Source organism: Pseudoliparis swirei, chromosome 15 (genome assembly GCF_029220125.1).
Source record: "Pseudoliparis swirei isolate HS2019 ecotype Mariana Trench chromosome 15, NWPU_hadal_v1, whole genome shotgun sequence".
Classification (NCBI taxonomy): domain Eukaryota; kingdom Metazoa; phylum Chordata; class Actinopteri; order Perciformes; family Liparidae; genus Pseudoliparis; species Pseudoliparis swirei.
In genome coordinates this window covers 6,642,622-6,661,653 of record NC_079402.1, presented here as the reverse complement: position 1 = coordinate 6,661,653, position 19,032 = coordinate 6,642,622, and the positions used below count along the sequence as shown (strand labels likewise).

The 19,032-nt window shown below is 41.5% G+C and overlaps 1 protein-coding gene across 6 annotated transcripts in view; it reads left to right on the top strand.

The window, feature by feature from the left end:
• The window catches only part of LOC130204886 (transcription factor 4-like), a 216,077-nt gene that overhangs the window by 131,965 nt on the left and 65,080 nt on the right, over window positions 1-19,032 (top strand). Inside the window, exon 1 of one of the 6 annotated variants that reach the window (XM_056431864.1) lies at window positions 12,695-13,385. The exons of the other annotated variants lie outside the window; for them this stretch is intronic. Within the exon in view, the coding sequence (XP_056287839.1) occupies window positions 13,317-13,385 (69 nt within the window). The 5' untranslated portion in view covers window positions 12,695-13,316. Of the gene's footprint in view, window positions 1-12,694; window positions 13,386-19,032 lie in introns of those variants that run through there. 6 annotated transcript variants of the gene reach the window in all.

The following is a 19,032-nucleotide window of genomic DNA, read 5'->3' as shown; positions in this document are numbered from 1 at the left end:
GGAGTTTATGACAGAGAGAGTAACTTGTATTCTTAAATACTGATGAATGAAAAAAAAGTGTCTCCAGCAAAAAGGGCACTTTTCTCATCCAGGGCAAAAGGGCTGGTGCTTGAGCACCACTAGGGCTCTATCTGTGCACGTGCCTGGTGTGCGCATCACGGCTGAGTGATGCGCGCGCCGCTCGCTGTGAGCGCTGCGCGTGCAGACAGCATTTAATGGAGCGGAGCAGCGCGTGCGCTCTGATCGCTCTTTTAATGAAGTATCGATACTAAAAATATGCTAAATCACATCGTTTGTAACGTACGGGTACTTTGTTAGCATCGCTACACCGTGCAGCGTGACAGCAGTAGATGTCGCGGACTAACATTCAAGCTAACCTAACTTCCCAAACGCTGTCAACATCTGAACGCTGATTGGCCGAGACTCGACACGTCCCATCAAAGATGTTTTACTGCGAAGAGCACCACTTCACATTTTCTCCGCGTCTCACTGCAATCTCAACGGCAGCGGGCCAGGTGAAAAAAATAATAAATCGGAACGCGTCTCTGGTATTGTTCAGGGGGCCGGTCCAAATGTGGAGGCGGGCCGAATCCGGCCCGCGAGCCGTAGTTTGGGGACCACTGCTCTTAATGCTTAGGATGAGTTCAAGACAGAGGTCACATTTTCTTTGTAAGTGACGATAAAAAGTAAAAAGTTTAAAAGTTTAACTTTGGAAAAAATATTTCTTCCACAACTTCCTCAGACAGGCTTCAAAGGTTCTTTTTGTTGTCAATGAAATGACCTCAGCCTGAAGATGCGTGCTGCCTTTCTGTCCTTATGAGGACATTTGGCTTCCGCAAAGACCTCTCTCTCTTTTTTACACACACAAACACACACACATAAATACATGCACACCCAAACACATGCTTGCTGCAGATGTGGACGTTCCCTGGTGCATTCCTGAGCCCAAACATTTGGCTGCAGTAACAAGCAGCAGAGAGCGGCACTCTGATTTGCTCCACGGCTATAATGAAAATCACATGTTTTCACACACATACACACACTGAAACACACATAGACACACACACTCAAATCCATTGTGGTGACAAAACTGCTTTAAGTTGTTGATGATGTGTTAAATATCTCTCAGTTGTCCTGCTCGAATGCACAGAATGTCAAACTCAATCACACTTTCTTACCCTAACAACCACCCCCCCTCCCCACCCTCTTGCTTTAGTTTTCCAGAGAGTCAAATCATTTTGAACATTTATCTTTTTTTAGTTCAAACATCACTAATAGTAGGCGGGAATAAATTAAGATGAAGTTCCTCGAAGATTAAATTAATCTGTGATGTGTTCGTGGTAGCTCACCCAACACATCAATGATATCGGCCAGATTCATCATTTTCATAGGAACCACGTTTCCTTTGTTTATCTACTGGCTTTGAGTTTTGCGACAGCAATACTTGTTTTTCTGGGGGTGTTTTCAGTTCAATATTAATTGTCAGATGTCGAAGTTTCCTTTAATGCACCACCAAGTATTGTTCGGAGAGTGGTGCCCGCTGACAGCTAATATGCTTTGTGAATTTAACATGACAAGCTGTCAAAACTGTTTCCTTGTGGAAAAATTCATTTGTGATCACAGCAAGAAACAAATGCTGCTGAATTATTAGATTTTTTTTAACTAAGTCTACAGAAGAAGATTTAGAGAGGACGCATGTAGGCTCCCTTGGCATTGATCAGTTGACTGTCCTTTTACATCTGTGGATGTTTATGATCATGATAACACATCGATATTCTGAGGTGATGGTATGTTTGGTGGAGACAGCCGTCAATTAAAATTGGTAAAATAAAAGAGAGAAAAGTAAATGACCAACATTTACTTTTAGAGCGATGGCTGCAACAATAAAAAAATCTTGCATGTTTTAACAATCTGAATATCAGCCTCACACACACACACATAAAGCACACACACCATGCTGCGTGGCTGTAATGCATGCTGGTTCTGCGGATTAGCACCATCTTTAATAATTGTTTTCATTCTAAGCACGCTCTGTGTAAAGTACACCTGAGCACAAAACGCTGAGCGAGCCTTTCTTTCAGAAGCAGGTTGCACTCTGCGCTGAATGAGCTACTCTGCAGGAATATGGCAGGTTTCCACACCGAGTCAAGCCCTGAGAAACGCAAGTCCGGTGGTACTGGGGTTGAACGGATGAACATGCTGCAGTTCTCCAGTAGGAGTTGACTGAGCCTATCCCGATTCATATTCTGAAACGAGAATGTTGGAACGGTAGCCACGAAGTCGTAATCATCCAAGGCCGACATAGAAAAACGTTTTTAATCCACGATGTCATGGAGAAGTGCGACGCTACCCACAATCCTAAAGTGTAATAGCAGCGTCGCTTATTGATAAAGCTCTCTGTCATCATAGAAATGTAAAACCCGAGCGAGGGTACGTGTCCACATGCTCTGCTCCCAGTTTGGATACTTTCTCTTATGTTCCAAAAATAGTTTCCTGAAATATGTTTGCGTTTGTCTTCTGTTCTAGATGAAGACCAGTTAGTTTCAAAGTATTTTGGGGAGTTCCAGAGGCGGCGAGCCACCGTTCACACAGGTCTATAGGTCGAGTAGTTTTCTTCACTTCATTAATTATGCATTTTATTTTTGCTCCACATCAGATGTTTTATGGTTGTGATTGCTCTCATAGTCGTTTGGCTTATTTCCATATTTAAAACTATTTACATGAGGTATTTCTGAAACGTCAGTGTTCACTTCCAGAACCTGAACCGCTCAAAAAGTGTGTCTTCACCGTTGAGCTCTACACACAGAATTGTTCTTGTTCCTCCTATTGTATCCAATGGTGATGGATGGGTCAAACAAACACTGGACTTTCACTTTGGAGAATGTTTTTTCTGTCCCGTGTTGAACCAAATTTCAGCTTATTTTACATTACATAACTCTGTAAAGTTTCTACAATGCTTACATATCATAGCACAGTCTTGTAGTTCACAGAGGACAGCACATGAATTATAACTAAACTATGCTGCCGATGTAACCTCATGTACTTCACTACACTAGTAACAAACAAACTTAACATACCAAATCATAATATTTTCCTCAACCTAACCAAGTTGTTTATTTTGAAAAAGCAACTTATGATCAGTTTATTTAATGGTGGTCTACAGCCACACTAGCGGCTGGTGTCTCAAGCTAAATGTGAACGTCAGCATGCTAACATATGTTTGCCTTCTTAGTTTAGCATGCTAACATTTGCTAATTAGCTGTTGAGCCTGATGGTGATTAGTCATACACTTAGACAAAGTGACATTTTGACCAGATTGTGGCGCTAAAAAAACTTTAAGGGGTCACCGACATATATATGTAGGTATCAAAGTACATGGAAATATCTCAAATAGTTGCTGAGATATTTCACTAAAAAACACCAAAGTCAGTTGTCAACGTTGTTGGACCGGCTGGCATAATGACATTGCCTTCTGGCAGCTCAAACATTAGATATACAATTTTTTGGGAAATAATTACCAGTCTTGCAGGGTCGAAATGTAATATCTGTTCAGCTGAAGGTATAGTAGAGGGTTTGGCAGAATATATCATACCACTCCTCAATGAAAACATTTAAAATACCTATATAATATATATATATATATAGAGAGAGAGAGAGATATGTATGTATATGAATATATATATATATATATATATATATATATATATATATAAATACCTCACAGTCAGTGGGGTTGAAAGCTCTCAAAAGTTTTTTAGTGCACCTTGAAGTTGGTTTTCAAAGGACAGACAGAAATTAGCTTATTAGCTTAGCATAAGTGAGTGCGTGAGATCCCCGGCAAAAAAGTCACTTTTTATGCATTGCCTGATATAACTATATTCGTTAAATTCATGTTTAATTACCTTAACAGACATATCTCTGGCTGACATCCATGTTCGTTTAGCTTTACAGAAAAACAAAACACTAAGTCTGATATATGAGCTGGCAGATTACTCCAAATGTACAGGTCGTAATTATGACTCGTTATAAGTAAATTTAATTTACATGTCGGAAACTGGCAATTACTGTAACCCCCATATGACTTACCAAAACTTCAAAGTAACTTCAAAAAGGTGGTGGGACAAAGTTAAACCAACAATTTAGCCCCCTCTTGCTCCTCATTTATTCTCAATCAACAGGAAGGTGCAACAGGAAGTTTCATGTGTTGCCCCCCGCGAACTCCACTTCGTAGCGCTTCCCTCCAATTTGTTGAATTTCTCAAAATGTTCCGTTTGTTAGACTGAAAAGAAAATCACAGAAAAATCACCATAAGGGCTGCTTTGCATTTTTAATTAAGAAACTAACATATGAATATATTTGCATATTATTGAGTTGCAGATTAAATCATGCATACATAATTAGCGTGCAGCAGCGCTCGTTCATTCGCCCCTCTCTCTCTCTCTCTCTCTCTCTCTCTTTCTGCACTGTGCTTACTGTTTTTTCGGCAAGCTGTGGTTCTGATGGATGCCAGACACACACACATACAAACACACGCACACACTCTCGCTCAACACTCAAACACTCACATCAGAGACTAACTTACACACCCTCTCCAAACACTTTTGGTACTGTGTCTCTCAGTTTGTTTTTTTTGAGGAAAATTAGTGTCTGATTTTCTCTGTCAGAATTGAGGCCACGTCAGTTATTGTTTTTTTTCTCATCCTGATTACACCGAAGAGAAAATGAAGAAATCTGTCTTTATGTCTTCTTTGAGTGTCATTCCTTAAGTCTGTCTGTACAGTATATATGTCTGTCTTTCCATCTATTCATCCATCCATCAATCTTTCCATCCATCCATCTGTCCAGTTATCCATCTATCTTTCCATGCATCCATCCATTCATCTATCCATCCATCTATCCATCCATCCATCAATATATCTATCAACCATCCATGCATTCATCTATCTATCTATCTATCCATCCACCCAACCATCCATCTATCCACTCATCCATCTATCAATCTATCAATACATCCATTCAAACATCCATCCATCAGAATTTTTTATTTGCCAAGTACGTTGAACAAACGAGGAATTTGACTTGGTTTATCCACCTATCCATCTATCAATCTATCTATCCATCCATAGATGGACTGGCGGCCTGTCCAGGGTGTCCCCTGCCTTCGCCCTATGTCAGCTGGGATCGGCTCCAGCGCCCCCGCGACCCTAATGAGGATAAGCGGTATTGATAATGGATGGATGGCATCCTAATTTATGACATAGTACCATCAAATATATGGGATTATAATTACCCTACTTATTCCTCAAAAGCCAAAGCATGAATGGGCGTTATCAGCTGTTATCAGCCTGATAGATATGGGTTGCAACACCTACGAGTCAGTTCAGAAAGCCGTTATTAGCTATTGACACGAAGACAATGCCGACATCCAGTGGCCGTAGTAATTAGAACGGGAGCAAAGTAGGAAGTCCGATGATTAGGTATAAAAAGTGCTACAATAGCGCCGTCTGTGATAGCATTCGGGGACGATGGATGGGTCAAACAGACATGATTTTCATCTGGAAGACTGCTGTCTGTGCCTTAGATGGAACCAAAAGTCAATGTTGACTTACTGTTATTTTATTGTATTACTGACGTAGAGATGGCAAAATATGGTGTGAAAAAATACAGGCAAGGTGAAAGTGACTTTAACTTCCATTCTTCCGAATGGCCATCAGGAAGCAACTCCTTTGGTTTTATAGATGTCTATGAGAAATGTACTCTACTTCTCTCTTGATGTATTCCTTCACTAAACATTGTAAACATTGTTCATGGTGCATGATGTTTCTTTTGTAAATGATGGTTTAGAGTCATAAGACCACAGGCGTTGGAGTTGTCTGTTTTGTTTTGTCTTAGCGGTTTCACAACGTGTTATTAGATTATGAAAGTTAACTGTCACATGTTTGTTGTCTATAAATGTCTAACTCAGAGGTTTTTCTTACTTCTGGATGTGAAAACCAAGATTACAAATGCCAAAAGCCAAGTTGGCAATAAGTTGGCTTCAAACCCGTTTTCCACAAACCTATGGGTGATGTCACAACTACTACATTCACTTCTTATACACACTCTGTGCTTATGTTCTAATAGTGTTTGCCCAAACCACCATCTTTTGCTAAACCTAACCAAGTAGTTTTGTTTTAATTAACAACATTAGGATTCCATTTCACATCATGGTAGGTGGAGGTTCGACTCATCTGAAGTATTATAATGGGAGGGAGTGTCCTTTTTATCCAGAGGTATAAGAACAATGTTGATGTATTACTGTAAGGTCAAAAACGTGTATTAAACTTAAAGACTTATTTTCACCTGATATTGTTATTTTGGTGAATGTCTTCACGTTGTTATAGCTACTAGTTAGTGGTTGTGCTGTTACCGCAGACACAAACAACATTCAGCTGCACTGCTGTCGAAAATGTTTGATGATTCTGTGATTTCAAGGCACATTTATTACTTTACAGTTGTTCTCCATTGCTTTGGCTCAATTCTTGAAACAGAAATGACATTGTCAAAACAACTCGTGCAAACCTCCAAACCACTGGGAACTTGTTCACAACAGATTTAAATTTCTCATTCCTTTCATCAAATTGCAATTGTTTTAGAAACTCCTTGCAAATGACAAGTACAGTTGCCTACAGCTTGCACACATTTCAAATGATTTAGCACATCTGTGCAAACGGTTAGGTACAATTGCCTTCAGTTAGCCCAATTACCAATTGAATACATCTTGCTGGTCTAAATTTACTGTTGCTTCTCAGTCAAGTGGTTGTTCTCTGCAAAACATCTTGGCATAATTTCCTTGTGTACATCATCACCTGCACAATAGTTCACTCCACTGTCAAAATCGTTCAAGCACATACTACCATGACAAACATCATGGTAAATTCTGTAATATGGATCTCGTGGATCATCGGCTTCATTTTCAGGTGCAACTAGAACTTTAATAATCAAGGAGTACATGAGCATCGGACTCTAAACCAGAGGTCCCTTCTCCAGGCAATGGATGTCACGGCAGATCAGTGCAGGGAATGGTTGCGGCATGCACGGCGATTCTTCCCCCGTTGCATAGCAAGGGAGAACATCAGATGCGATGTTGACGAAAATCTGTGGCCAGACAGACGTGAGCGCGAGGATGAGCAGGAGAGTGAGGATGAACTCCAGCTTTGATCTCCAGCTTTGCTTTACTTTCCTACTGTATGTTTTGTTACAGTAGTGTAGGCTATATTTCATTTTATTTTTGATGTGCTTTTTGTTTGAAAGTATTTTTTGCTGTACACATTTTCTGTTTCTGTTTTGCAATTACTGTAACAATTACTGTAACAATTACTTAACAATTACTGTAACAATTACTGTTACAATTACTTAACAATTACTTAACAATTACTGTAACATTTACTGTTACAATTACTGTAATAATTACTGTTACAATTACTTAACAATTACTGTAACAATTTCCATGGCAGTATAAGTGCAATACAGTATGTGATGTGAAACCGTGTTACACATAAAATTCTGGAAAGAAAACATCTACTACAGTAACCATTCAGTGTCAAAGGACTAAGCCAAGATTGAAATGTGCACATGAGGGATATTTCTATGGTCCACTGCCATACTGACAAAACATCTAAACATTTTGACCTGCAGTGTTTAAACAATGACGAAGGGACTTTTTATTTTGGGGGCACTGACTATTTGTATGAGAAAAGGAATTAGTTTTGACTGATGAGTTGTCTGTTTTGGGAGAGATATGACCTTTTGCAGGTGTGCCATATAGTGTTTTGCTAAACCATCTAGGTTATTTTGGCAAATGTATTTAAAGCTTTGAGAATTATCTTTTTTCGAGAGAGAGATGAGCCACAGCAATCGAGAAGGAAGTTTTCATTTTGGGGGCACTGACTATTTTTATGAGAAAATGATTTGGTTTTGAAGCTTAAGTTAACTTTTGGGTGAGATATGACCTTTTGAAGGTGATCTATGTAGTTGTGCTGAACCATATAGGCTATTTTACCAAATGCACTAAGAGCTTTGAGAATGTAATTTCTGTTTCAAGAATTGAGCCAAAGCAATGGAGAAAAACTGTAATACAACATAAAATGTATCCGCGGTGGATCGGAAATACGTCCGATGGCTGACAGGAGGGTGCGTGCTTTTGTTGAGTGTAGTTTGAAAGTTAATTATTCCAGAATATTCCGAAATGTATTTTCAGTTGGACAGTTGGATGGAAATATATATATATATATATATATATATATATATATATATATACTAGTCTCATACTCACTCACTCGCAATCAATTTGTTTGTGAAATTGGGCTATACAAATAAACTGAATTGAAACTGAATTGCCTCGCAGCACTTACTTGTGTATCTGTTTCAAATGTGTGTGAAAGTGTGTGTACCTTTACATGCCTCTGTGTGTACGCATGCGTTTTTGTTACTGTGTGTGTGTGTGCGCGTGTGTGTGTGTGCGTGTGGTTGACTGCTCTCGACCCTTCAATCCTGTCAATAACTTTGTTGGTAAATTCAAACCTGCAACATAAAAAGACTCAAATCAAAGGCTCACGATAGGAAGTGGCTGTATGAAGAGAACAAAGTGCGGTCGTGCTGTGTGTGTGTGTATGTGTGTGTGTTGGTGTGTGTGTGTGTGTGTGTGAGAGAGAGAGTTCCCAGGCCTTCAGGCCAACACTGCTCCATGTGTGAGAGAGAAATAAAGGGAGTTATTGCTGAAAAAAAGAGAAAGACCAGAAAAAGGGGAAGAATACGGGAAAGAAGGAAAGAAAGAGAAAGAAGGAAATGAGAACAAAAGAAATGAGGACTGATGTACAAATGGAAGAGACAAGGCAAAAGGGAATGAAGAACGGCAGGAAAAAAGGAGAGAAAGACGTGAAGGAAATAAAGACAGATGCTGTGAAAAGAGGAGGAACTCAAGAGAATAAAAGACATTGAGAAAGCCGAGAGCAGGGAGGGAGATTGACAACTGGGCGTCGTAACGTGAAGAAAATCCTGTCGGCGTGAAATCGGGATGAAATGTGAGATTATAATTCAACCAGGGATTAACTGTCATCTCACCACCAGAGAGGAGGAGGAGGAGGAAAACTGGGTGGGGGCATGGCATTTTATGGAAGTAGGAAACACAGGGATAAAGGGAGCTCAGGATGAAGTGTGAGGAGGGGGGAAATAGGGGGAAAGCAGGCAGTGTGAAGAAAGAGTAGGTGAGGAAGAAGAAGTAAGCAAGGTGGAACGGAAGTTGGGGATAGTAGGGGGTGAAAGACAGGAAGAAGAGGACAAGTGATGAGGATATGGGGAGGAAAGGTGGATTAAGCGGGGGGGGGGGGGGGAGGGGTATGGTTGTGTGTAGGGAGAAGAGAAGGAGGAAGGGGACGAGAGGGAACGAGGAGGGAACAAGGAAGTGGAGGTGAGAAGGCGGGAAGGATGAGAAAGGGATGGAAAGAGGAAAGATCACATGACCTTAGGTGGCTCGTTAAAGCAGAGACTAGCTGTTGTCCCATTCATGTCTCCAGTCCACCTTTAATAGATACATAGACTGTAGGCTTAGCATAAAATATACTACCTTAAGGTCAAAGGTCAGCTTGGATGAGAACAGAATTAAACACATAGCTGAAACTCTCCTCTTTTCTCTTCTCCTCTCTTCCCACCTTTTCACCCCCTCTACTTTATCCCATAGTTTTCTGTTGACTCCCCTTTCCTTCATCCCTCCTCCCCACTTTCCTTTCCTCTCTTCTCTCTTCTTTTCTCTTGTCCACCCTCCACGTGCCTTCTCACTTCCTTAACATTACCATCTCCTCTCTTTCTTACCCCCTCACCTTTTTTTTCTTTCCCTCCTCTCCTCTCCTCATGCTTTCATTTGAGCCCTCCCTCTCTCCTCCTCTCCTCCGCTCTTCATTCGTCTTCATCTCTGCAGGTTTGTTGACCAAGCAAGCGTCAGGCAACATTTTAAAAATGCTGTCTCAGGTTCTTTTCCTCAAACGGGTCACTCTTTTTGGGCTCTATTTATCACCCATGCTCTTCTTTCTTCTCTCCCTCCCTCCATGCCTCAATCTCTCCACCCCTCCATCTCTTCTCCCTTCATGTCCCATGCAGTCTGGTTGGGTACAATGCTGGGAGCCAGCCAGTGCTGCAGACAGATGGTCCACTTATTAGATGTGCATCAGCCCTCCCTCCCCTTCCTGCAGCTCGCTTTTTAATCAAATTAAAGCTGAAAAAAGAGGAGAGAGAGAGGAAGAACCAGAGAGAGAGAGGGAGAATGAGAGAGGGAGAGAGAGAGAGACGGGTTTGGGGGGTCTATTTGTTCGCTTTGGAGTCTATTGTTTTGTTTGAATAGGATGAATGATGACGATGTTCATATAAAATGTGGAAGACTGAATCACTTTCACTGGTGGCTGCCTGTATCCCTCTCCCCCCCCCCCCCCCCTCTCTCTCTCTCTTTCTGTCTGTCGTGTATTTTTAAAGGGAAACTCCAACAATGTGTATGGATGATCTGTCTAGAGGTTGTTGTCATTGGACTGATGACATCATAGTAAGGGTTATTTTAGCCTGTGGGGTTTTGGGGAACAGACAAAAACATAACGCCTGCATTACAAACTGAACCTTTAATAGACTGTATGTAAGAAGTTGACGTAGTAACTGGGACGTCAGCCATTGGTTTGTGGTATACCGTTTGGCACGTTGGCGAGACGGTTGAATGAGCTAAACACCAAAAACTGACGACGATATTTTTACCCAACAAAAATGTTACAATAAACTTTCAAGAACTGAAAACACACGGTGAAAGAATTACACTTATTACACGTGAATCCAGACAACTCCCATATCGGTCAACGCCTTGGTAGCAACCTGTCAATCACAAGGTAAACTGCTTTGTGGTCTATTCGACTCTGAATGGACCATACTTTACGAAATGAAAATCATGCCGTGTTGAAGATGACTTGGAACTAGAGATCGAGACCATAAACTCATGTTTACAATATTTCATCAGGGAATAAATCAAGAGAGAAGTCGAGTCATTTTCTCATAGACTTCTATAGAACCAGAGGAGTCGCCCCCTGATGGCCATTAGAAAGAATGCAAGTTTAAGGCGCTTCAGCTTTGACTTTTCTTTTTCAGAACTGGAGGTTGTTTCGAGAGTTTGAAGAAGTTGGCATTTACCAGGTAGAGTCCAATGTAGAACTCTGAATGCATTATAGGACATGTAGGATCGGTCCAGTGATTCTGCAGCTTGAGTCTTACTTTACGTAACTGCAACACTTATTTGCTGCCTTTAAACCGAAGAATCCCCTATTGACAGTTCCAGTGAGCTCACTTTCAGTGTAATGTCATGGAGCTTGAAGGTGATAATCCCTGTTGCCACAGGAGAAACTGTGTGCACACAACTACAGTGAGTACGAGAGGCCAACGTTGAAGCAGGATGTCTATCCAGAAGAGACTTCAGATTCTGGGATACTTGTCAGCGACAGATCCAAAAATGTCAAAGCTTATTGAAAACAAACCTGATTTAATGCACTCAGGGACATCACAATCCTTCCCGGCAGACCTGCATGGTGTCGTGGTAAATCTCGGGAGTCTGTGCTTCTGGGACTGTACACAGACCCGCGTGTCAATCAGACTTACCATGGAGGCTCTTTCGGTATTTTAGAGTTTACCTTTAATTTCCAAGGCGCCATCTGACCGATGAAACTTTGTTTTCATGTTCCAAATACATATAGTGGAACAGCTCCTCACACAAAATTATTGCTTTAGCACTATTTTGATAAAAAGCCACATTAAACCTCGACAGACAGTGGATTCCAGTAACATTGTGTGCCAGAAACAGAAGAAAAAACAGTCACTCACATCAATAAACTGGAGGTGTTTATGGCGCCTTCTACTGGCCACATTGAGTTTTAACATTGCTTCCTTGAATTCATCTCAATATTTGCTTTGAATTTCATCATGACTGCACCTGCGCTCCTTGTAATCGCACTGATACTATTTTTAGTACGTTATAGTAAAAATGCCTTTAAAATAGCTACAGATTCTCAAAAAAGTAAATGTTTTAAGGCAGTACCACAAGAAAATGGAAAGGAATGAGGAGAGGAAACCAGAGGAGACGGAGGGAGTAAGAAAATAAAGGTGAGGAGGAAATAGGAGATGAGGAGATAGGTCAGCAGAGGTGGAAGCAGAAGGAGAGGGGGAAAGGAAGGAAGAAGGGGAACGGAGAAGAGGAGGAAACGAGGAAAGAGGGGAGGAAATATGATAGGGGGAAACAAGAGGGGATGGTGACAAGGAGGAAGGAGATGAGAAGAAATGGGAAACAGGAAGAGAAAGCAGGAGAGTTCTTATGAAAGGATGAAACAGGTGGCAGGGGAGGAAACGAAAGAGGGGGGGGGGGTAAGAGCAAACAAGAGAGGAGAGGAGAGGATTAAACACAGGTGAGGAAACAAGGAATGTGGGATGAAAAGAGAAAACAGGAGAGCAAAAAGAAGAGAAGGGAGACCCAATGAGCAAACAAGAAAGGAGAGGAGGAAACGATGAGGGAAGAAACGAGGGAAGAAGAGAAAACGAGGGAAGAAGAGATGAGAGGAAACAGGAGAAGGAGTGAAGGGACGAGCGAGGAGGAGTACAAACATAAAAAATTAGGAGAGTGTGTTGAAAGAAGCGCGCGCGGGCTGAAAGCAGTGGAAAAAGTGAATATTTGGCTCAGTTCAAAGGCAGGCGGCGAACTCCAGAGAGAGAGAGAGAGAGGGATGCCTTCCAGATTTACTGTGGAAAGTTGAAAGAGTGTCGGCAACCACGCGCCTACCTCTCTGTGTATGCGCTTGTGTTTATACGCGCGTGAGCTCCGTTTCCACCTCTCTCCTTCCCTACATTTTCCGTGCGCGCGCGTGTGTGAGGGCAGAGCGAGTTAGAGAGAAGGGGAGGGGCACTCCTCTCTCTCTATTTCCCGCTATCTCTCTCTCTCTCTCTCTGCCTATTTTGCATATTCCGCGTGCCTCGGCTCGGCCATATGGGAAAATGCAACTGAAGGAATTGTCGGCGGGGGAAAAAAAACGCGCATGCGAAGCGGACACGCGAGCGGAGCGGCGAGAGTTCGAGATCACAACAAATCCGGGAAAAGTTGAATCGAGGAGAGGGAGAAGGAGAAAGGTGGCGAAGAAGACGAAAGAAGGGGCGGGGGGAGCCTAATAAACCACAAGAGAGAGAGAGATAGAGAGACACGCGGAGAGAGAAAAGGGAGAAATAGACGCGCTTTTTTTTCTCCATCTTTCTGCGGAGGGAGAGGAACGATGTATTGTGCGTACACCATCCCCGGGATGACAGGCAGCTCACTGATGTATTACTACAACGGCAAAGCGGTAAGACACACACTTCCATCCCTTGTATTGCGCTTCTTTTTTTCTCCCTCCGCGCGGGTTTGAGGACGAGAGAGAGAGAGCGCGCGCGTGTGTGTGTGTGCGTGAGAGAGAGAGAGAGAGAGGGAGAGGAGGTGTGAAGGAGAAGTATGTTGCTTTTTTTTTACGTCGCCACTCATCAGCGCGTCGGGTCGCCGCCGCGCGTGAAAGCGCGAACGAACTGTTACTGTGACTCTATGTCGGGGTTTATTTTCTGTATACAAAATTACAAACTTGTGTGTGTGTGTGTGTCTGTGTATGGGTGTGCGTGGAGCCGGGGAAAGTGGCAGTTGCCGCTGTGGTGTCGTATAGCGGCTTGGTGGGAAAAAAGATCGGACAGAAATGTGATGAATGTGTGTTTATAGGGTGCGCGTGTTAGAAATAATTGTATGACAAAATAGGCCCCAATACCTACAATTGTTATACTGTTGCTTTACTGTCTTCCGGATTTCGCGCATGTGAGGCTTCCAGATTTGATAGATTTCTCTGTATTTATCCTCCCGCAAATTTATTATTTGTCTTTATCGCTTATTTCTATATTTCTTTAGAACGTAAATGCAACAACAAATACAGCCTCAGTATTGAATAGTGTGTTGTTGTTTTTGCTCTGAGGCGTAATGGCACGTGTGGCTTTCTGGGTTTGTTTGATTGTGTGTTCCATTGAAGGAATTGTGGCTTTTAAAATATATATATTGTCTTTTTTTAATTTTTATATATTTCTCCCTCTGAAAATATGTGGCAATTTTTTTCGGCCGTAATTTGGGCCTGAAATTACATTTTCCATATCTTATTATAGTAATATTCAGTTTATTTTAGCCATAACCTTGAACATCTATTTTAGCTAAGCTGGAAAATTATTTCCTTAATTACAGTGTTATATTTAATATTGATATCAGTGATGATCTCTCATTAATCACGGTATTTGTAATCCATTTAAATTATTTTGTATTAACAATATGAATGCAACAGATTTTGAATATGATGAAGTTTGAGGTCTTCCCATCTGTACATCAATCTATTAAATACATAGTCCTTAATTGATTTTTTTCTTATTTCAAATATATAAATTAAAAACGCTGTCAAGATTCAAACAGAAACACTTCCAGCAAGTATGAAGCTGTCCCACCTCCTATGAACCTGTCTGTCTAACCCCCACCTGTACAACACCTCAGGTGCTTTAGAGAAGGAGGGGGGGGGGGGGGGCGTGAATGAATTTCACAGGTCTCATCGCAAAAAGAAAAACAATCCAGAGCAGGAATGTCTGTAAATGGAGACGGAAGGTTGGGATTTCCCACAGATCCACCTGTCAGCGAACTGTCCGTCTGCCTTTGTCTTGTCACCTCTGACTCCTAATTGATGCTGCACGTCGGTTTAAGAGGAAAGATAGCAATCATCCCAACAATCATCCCAACAACAACAAAAATAATTCTATATCCAAATTGTTTGATCTTTGTTATCATATTACAATAATAAACATTTTATTTTTAAATGAAACATTAGCGTTCTGATCTAGCACCTTACAGGCCTTGTGAGACAGACGATCTATGAATCAGATGGTAGCTGTGGACATTTGTCTGAAAAAAATACAATTATCAAAGAAACATTGATTTACGTTTCCATTTTTTATAGAGAAAACAAAAAATTCTCTTGTTTTTAACAAATCTACGACCTTCATTTCTAAAAGATTTATGAACCTCATTTAATTACATTAACATTTCTATTTCCTATTTTGTTATGCATTTAATCTGCCTTTTATACATCCCTCAATTTTTTCATAGACTCTATTTAAAAATGCAAAAAAAAAACGATGTGCCGATGTTTCCCCTCAGACTCGGTGGTCAACAATACAAAGCTATACACAGAGCCTCTGTTGTACGACAGTCGGCCTCTCTCTACCCCGCCGCCTGTTGGTTCTCCGGCCTCCATCCGGCCCGTCGAGCACTCCGGCCCCCTCGCCGGCGGCTCCGGAGCCTTATGCCCCTTTTTTGCACCCACTCTCTCTCTCTCTCTCTCTCTCTCTCCACCAAGTAGAGTCTAGGGGCCTTCTTTGTATCTCAGCGGCTGGAGATCCTCAGCACTCCGGTGGCACGGGGGGTGGTGGGGGGCTGGGCTTCGGCAGTGCCACCGCTTTGTTTGGCGGCTGGATGGCACATTGTGCCCGACGGTCTTGATCTGGTGCCAAGCTCCTTCCATCTTTACTTCACCCCCCCATCCCCCCTTTGCCTTGTCTCACTCTCTGTGTGTCTGTGTCACGGCTTGTTCACGCCCGTCAAAAATGAGAGAACCGCCGTGATTACAAAGTATGGCTCTTTTATTTCTTCCTTATTCTCGTTCCTGCCGGTGGCGGCGTTGGCCCGGCTGGGTTTTGAGCTGATTCTGTGGCCCGTGTCCGGATAATGCAGGTCGGCGTGTTACATGAGGCTGGAGCTGAGCGAGTGGAAACTGGGGCAGAGTGGTGCGGGGGTTTGAGAGGAAAAAGAAAAGGGACAGGAAGACTCGGACAGATTTGCAGCAGCAGCAAGCTGCGGCCAGGGGGGGAGAGGAGGAGGAGGATGGCGTGGGCCGAGGCCCGAGCTTCGGTTAGCGGCTGTCGGCTCGCTAACTTAAGCTCCACCAGGCTTAATGAGGCAGCGGAGAGCTTGGCTAAAAACAAAAGGCCTCATTTAAAGCCGGCCCCGACCAGCCGGCTATTGTTATGCTAACGCAGCATTTAAATATTCAGCACGTTTTAATTAGGATGGTCCTGAAGCTGCCTGCCAAAATCCTGCGGTCCTCTCTCAATGTGCAGCTTACAGGAAACACACACTTTAAACACTTTATAGCGATTATTCTGTCGGTCAGCCATTCAGTCTGCGGCCGCTGCCTCCCCGAGACAAACGCCACTCAAAGTGTGATTTTAATTCTTCTTCCTTTTTTTGCTTTTTTTTGCATTTTTATTCACTCCAATTCTAGTGGGATATAGAATATTTGTTTCCTTTTTTCGCCTTTTCGAATGAATGTCAAATGATTATATTCAGGTGGATATGCAGTTAAAGCCATTCATAAAGCCATTCAAGTATTTCCAATTTGACATTTTAGTCTTTCTGCCATCGTACAAGGAGGTCAAAGGTCAAGGTCAAATTATCCTTACGAAATACCTGTGTTTGATAAGGAAAATGTATGTTATTTTCTCAAATTCATATATATATATATATATAAATATATATATATATTTCTTTTTTTATTTCGAAATGTAGTGTGTTTTGGTTATTAATTATTTTCATGAAATCTTGTTTCATCATGGGAATCAAATCTTACAAAGATTTATTACTGACACTGTTATTTAAAAGAGAGAAGGTGTGTGTGTGTGTGTTTGGTGGTGTGTTTTTCTTTTTTTCTTCATATTGCTTTTATTTTTTGGCAAACGCACACGCTTATGTGCACTTTGTTCTGCCGATGAGGAGTTAATACACGGTCAGTGTGTGTGTGTGTGTGTGTGTGTGTGGACATCCTGTGTGCTCAGTAGGCTGGAATTAGAGCACAGCATGTTATGCAATTATAACTTTATAAATAGACACATTGTGTGTGTGTTTGTATGTGTGTGTGTGTGTGTGTGTGTGTGTGTGTGTGCAGGCCTCTATCTCCATCTGCTTAAGTTATTCTGTTTGAACAACTCCTAAAAAAAGCGAATGTGTTTGCGTATATTTCCGCGTCCGTTCTTTGTGTGCGAGGACACACTTTGAGCCGCTGCTATATGAGCGCGCGTGTGAATTTGTAAATGTGTTTGTGTTTCTCCTTTTCTTCACATTCGTGTTTCATTTTGTATTATTATGATAAAATGCTGAAAAAATGCACCTCTGTCTTTGATGAGGGTGTGGTGTGGTTTATGTTAGTGTGTGTTTCTCTCTGCGCACCAGGTTAAGATGACATAATGCCTGTGCAGGGTCACATGTGTGATGTGTGCATTTGTGTACGTGCACGTGCAGTGTGTGTTCAATAGGCTGTTACCCCTCTTTTATTAAGATAAATTAATGATTAATTTACAATGAAAATAATCTGCATTTGCGTGTGTTATCCTCTGCTCTGGAGGATAACAATCTGCGTGTTTCTCAGTACTTTGATACACTCTTCTGACATTTTTGTTTGTATATGACGATAAAGACATCTCTGTGTGTGTGTGTGTGTGTGTGTCCGTTAAAGCCCAACATACCATGCAGGCTTTCACGTAATCCTCCTGGATCAGAATATCTGACATTGATGCCGCTGATAAACACACACACTCGCACACACACTCGCACACACACACATACACACACACACGCACACACACATACACACGCACACACACACACTGGGTTAAAAGTTGTTTGTTACATTTGTAAAGTGTGGCAAGTGAGTCGGTTAATCTACTTGCCCACAATCTATTTTCACCTGCCCCCCCCCCCCCCCCACACACAAACTCTTTTATTAATCAGCGGTTATAAAAAGATAATCATTGTGTTACATCTTTATTGAAATCAATTAATCTGGAGTTGTGTCAACCCTCGAGTGAAGATATCGTTCGGATTGCCAAATAAATGATCACAATTTCAATTCCGCTTTCGCAATGGTTTGTTTTTTCTCTGGTCGAACACCACCCAACTCAAACTCTCATCTCTTCGTGCTCATGAACTGTGTCAACATCTCCCCCCCACCCCCCAACCCAAACCCATGCCTTACAAACTCCAGCCTTGACCCACTTTAGGTGTGTCTTGCAGAGGCGATGCTTTCAAACGCACCTCTGGTCACTGGTACTGTTTCTGTGTCGTTAAAGTTTCAATTTAAGTTTCACACCACAGAAAAGTAATCCCTCCCAGTTCTGTTCACACACAAACAAAAGTCAGCTGTTTTCGGCGGTTATCGAGCTAGAACATCTGTTTTCTGTCTATATATATATATATATATATATATATATTTATATTTGACGGCTTTATCAGAATCCAATCAGACTGTGTAAGAGATCATAAAATATAATTTGGTATTTCTATGACTTCACATTTTTTATTTTTTACCTAGTTACGAATTGATTCATCAGACAAAATAAACCAAGTGATAACAAACTAAACTAAACCAACCAAATTGCTGAGGAAATTAGAGATGAAGAGCCGAGACATGTACTTCTTTCAATAATTAATCAATTAATTTATTATTATTCATTTGTGCGCTTTGCGGATGTGTTATGTTTTCTCGTTCTAATATTCACCAATATTACAGCAGGTTATTGGTGATGTCATAGCTGTCACATGTTTGAAATGGAAATGTGAAGAGTGAGCTGATGTGTCTGTGATAACGACTCTTATTCATGTGTGTATTTTGGAAGCTTCTGGTTGGTTTGCTGCACGGTTATGAATGTTATTAAGCTCCAATGGTAGATTGAGTTTCATCTTTACTACTTTTTTTTGTGGTTTTGGGTAAGGGATGGGGGGGGGATGCAGACTCACTCTGTTTTGTGTTAGAATGTGGCTGTGAGATTCAAATGGTGATGTTATTGGTTAAAACAAGGAACGTTTTAATTTAGTTTATTTTTAGCTTTACATGGGAACTTTATGTTTACCTTTTTTTTCTCTATAAATTAGTGGGCAATTTGTATTTT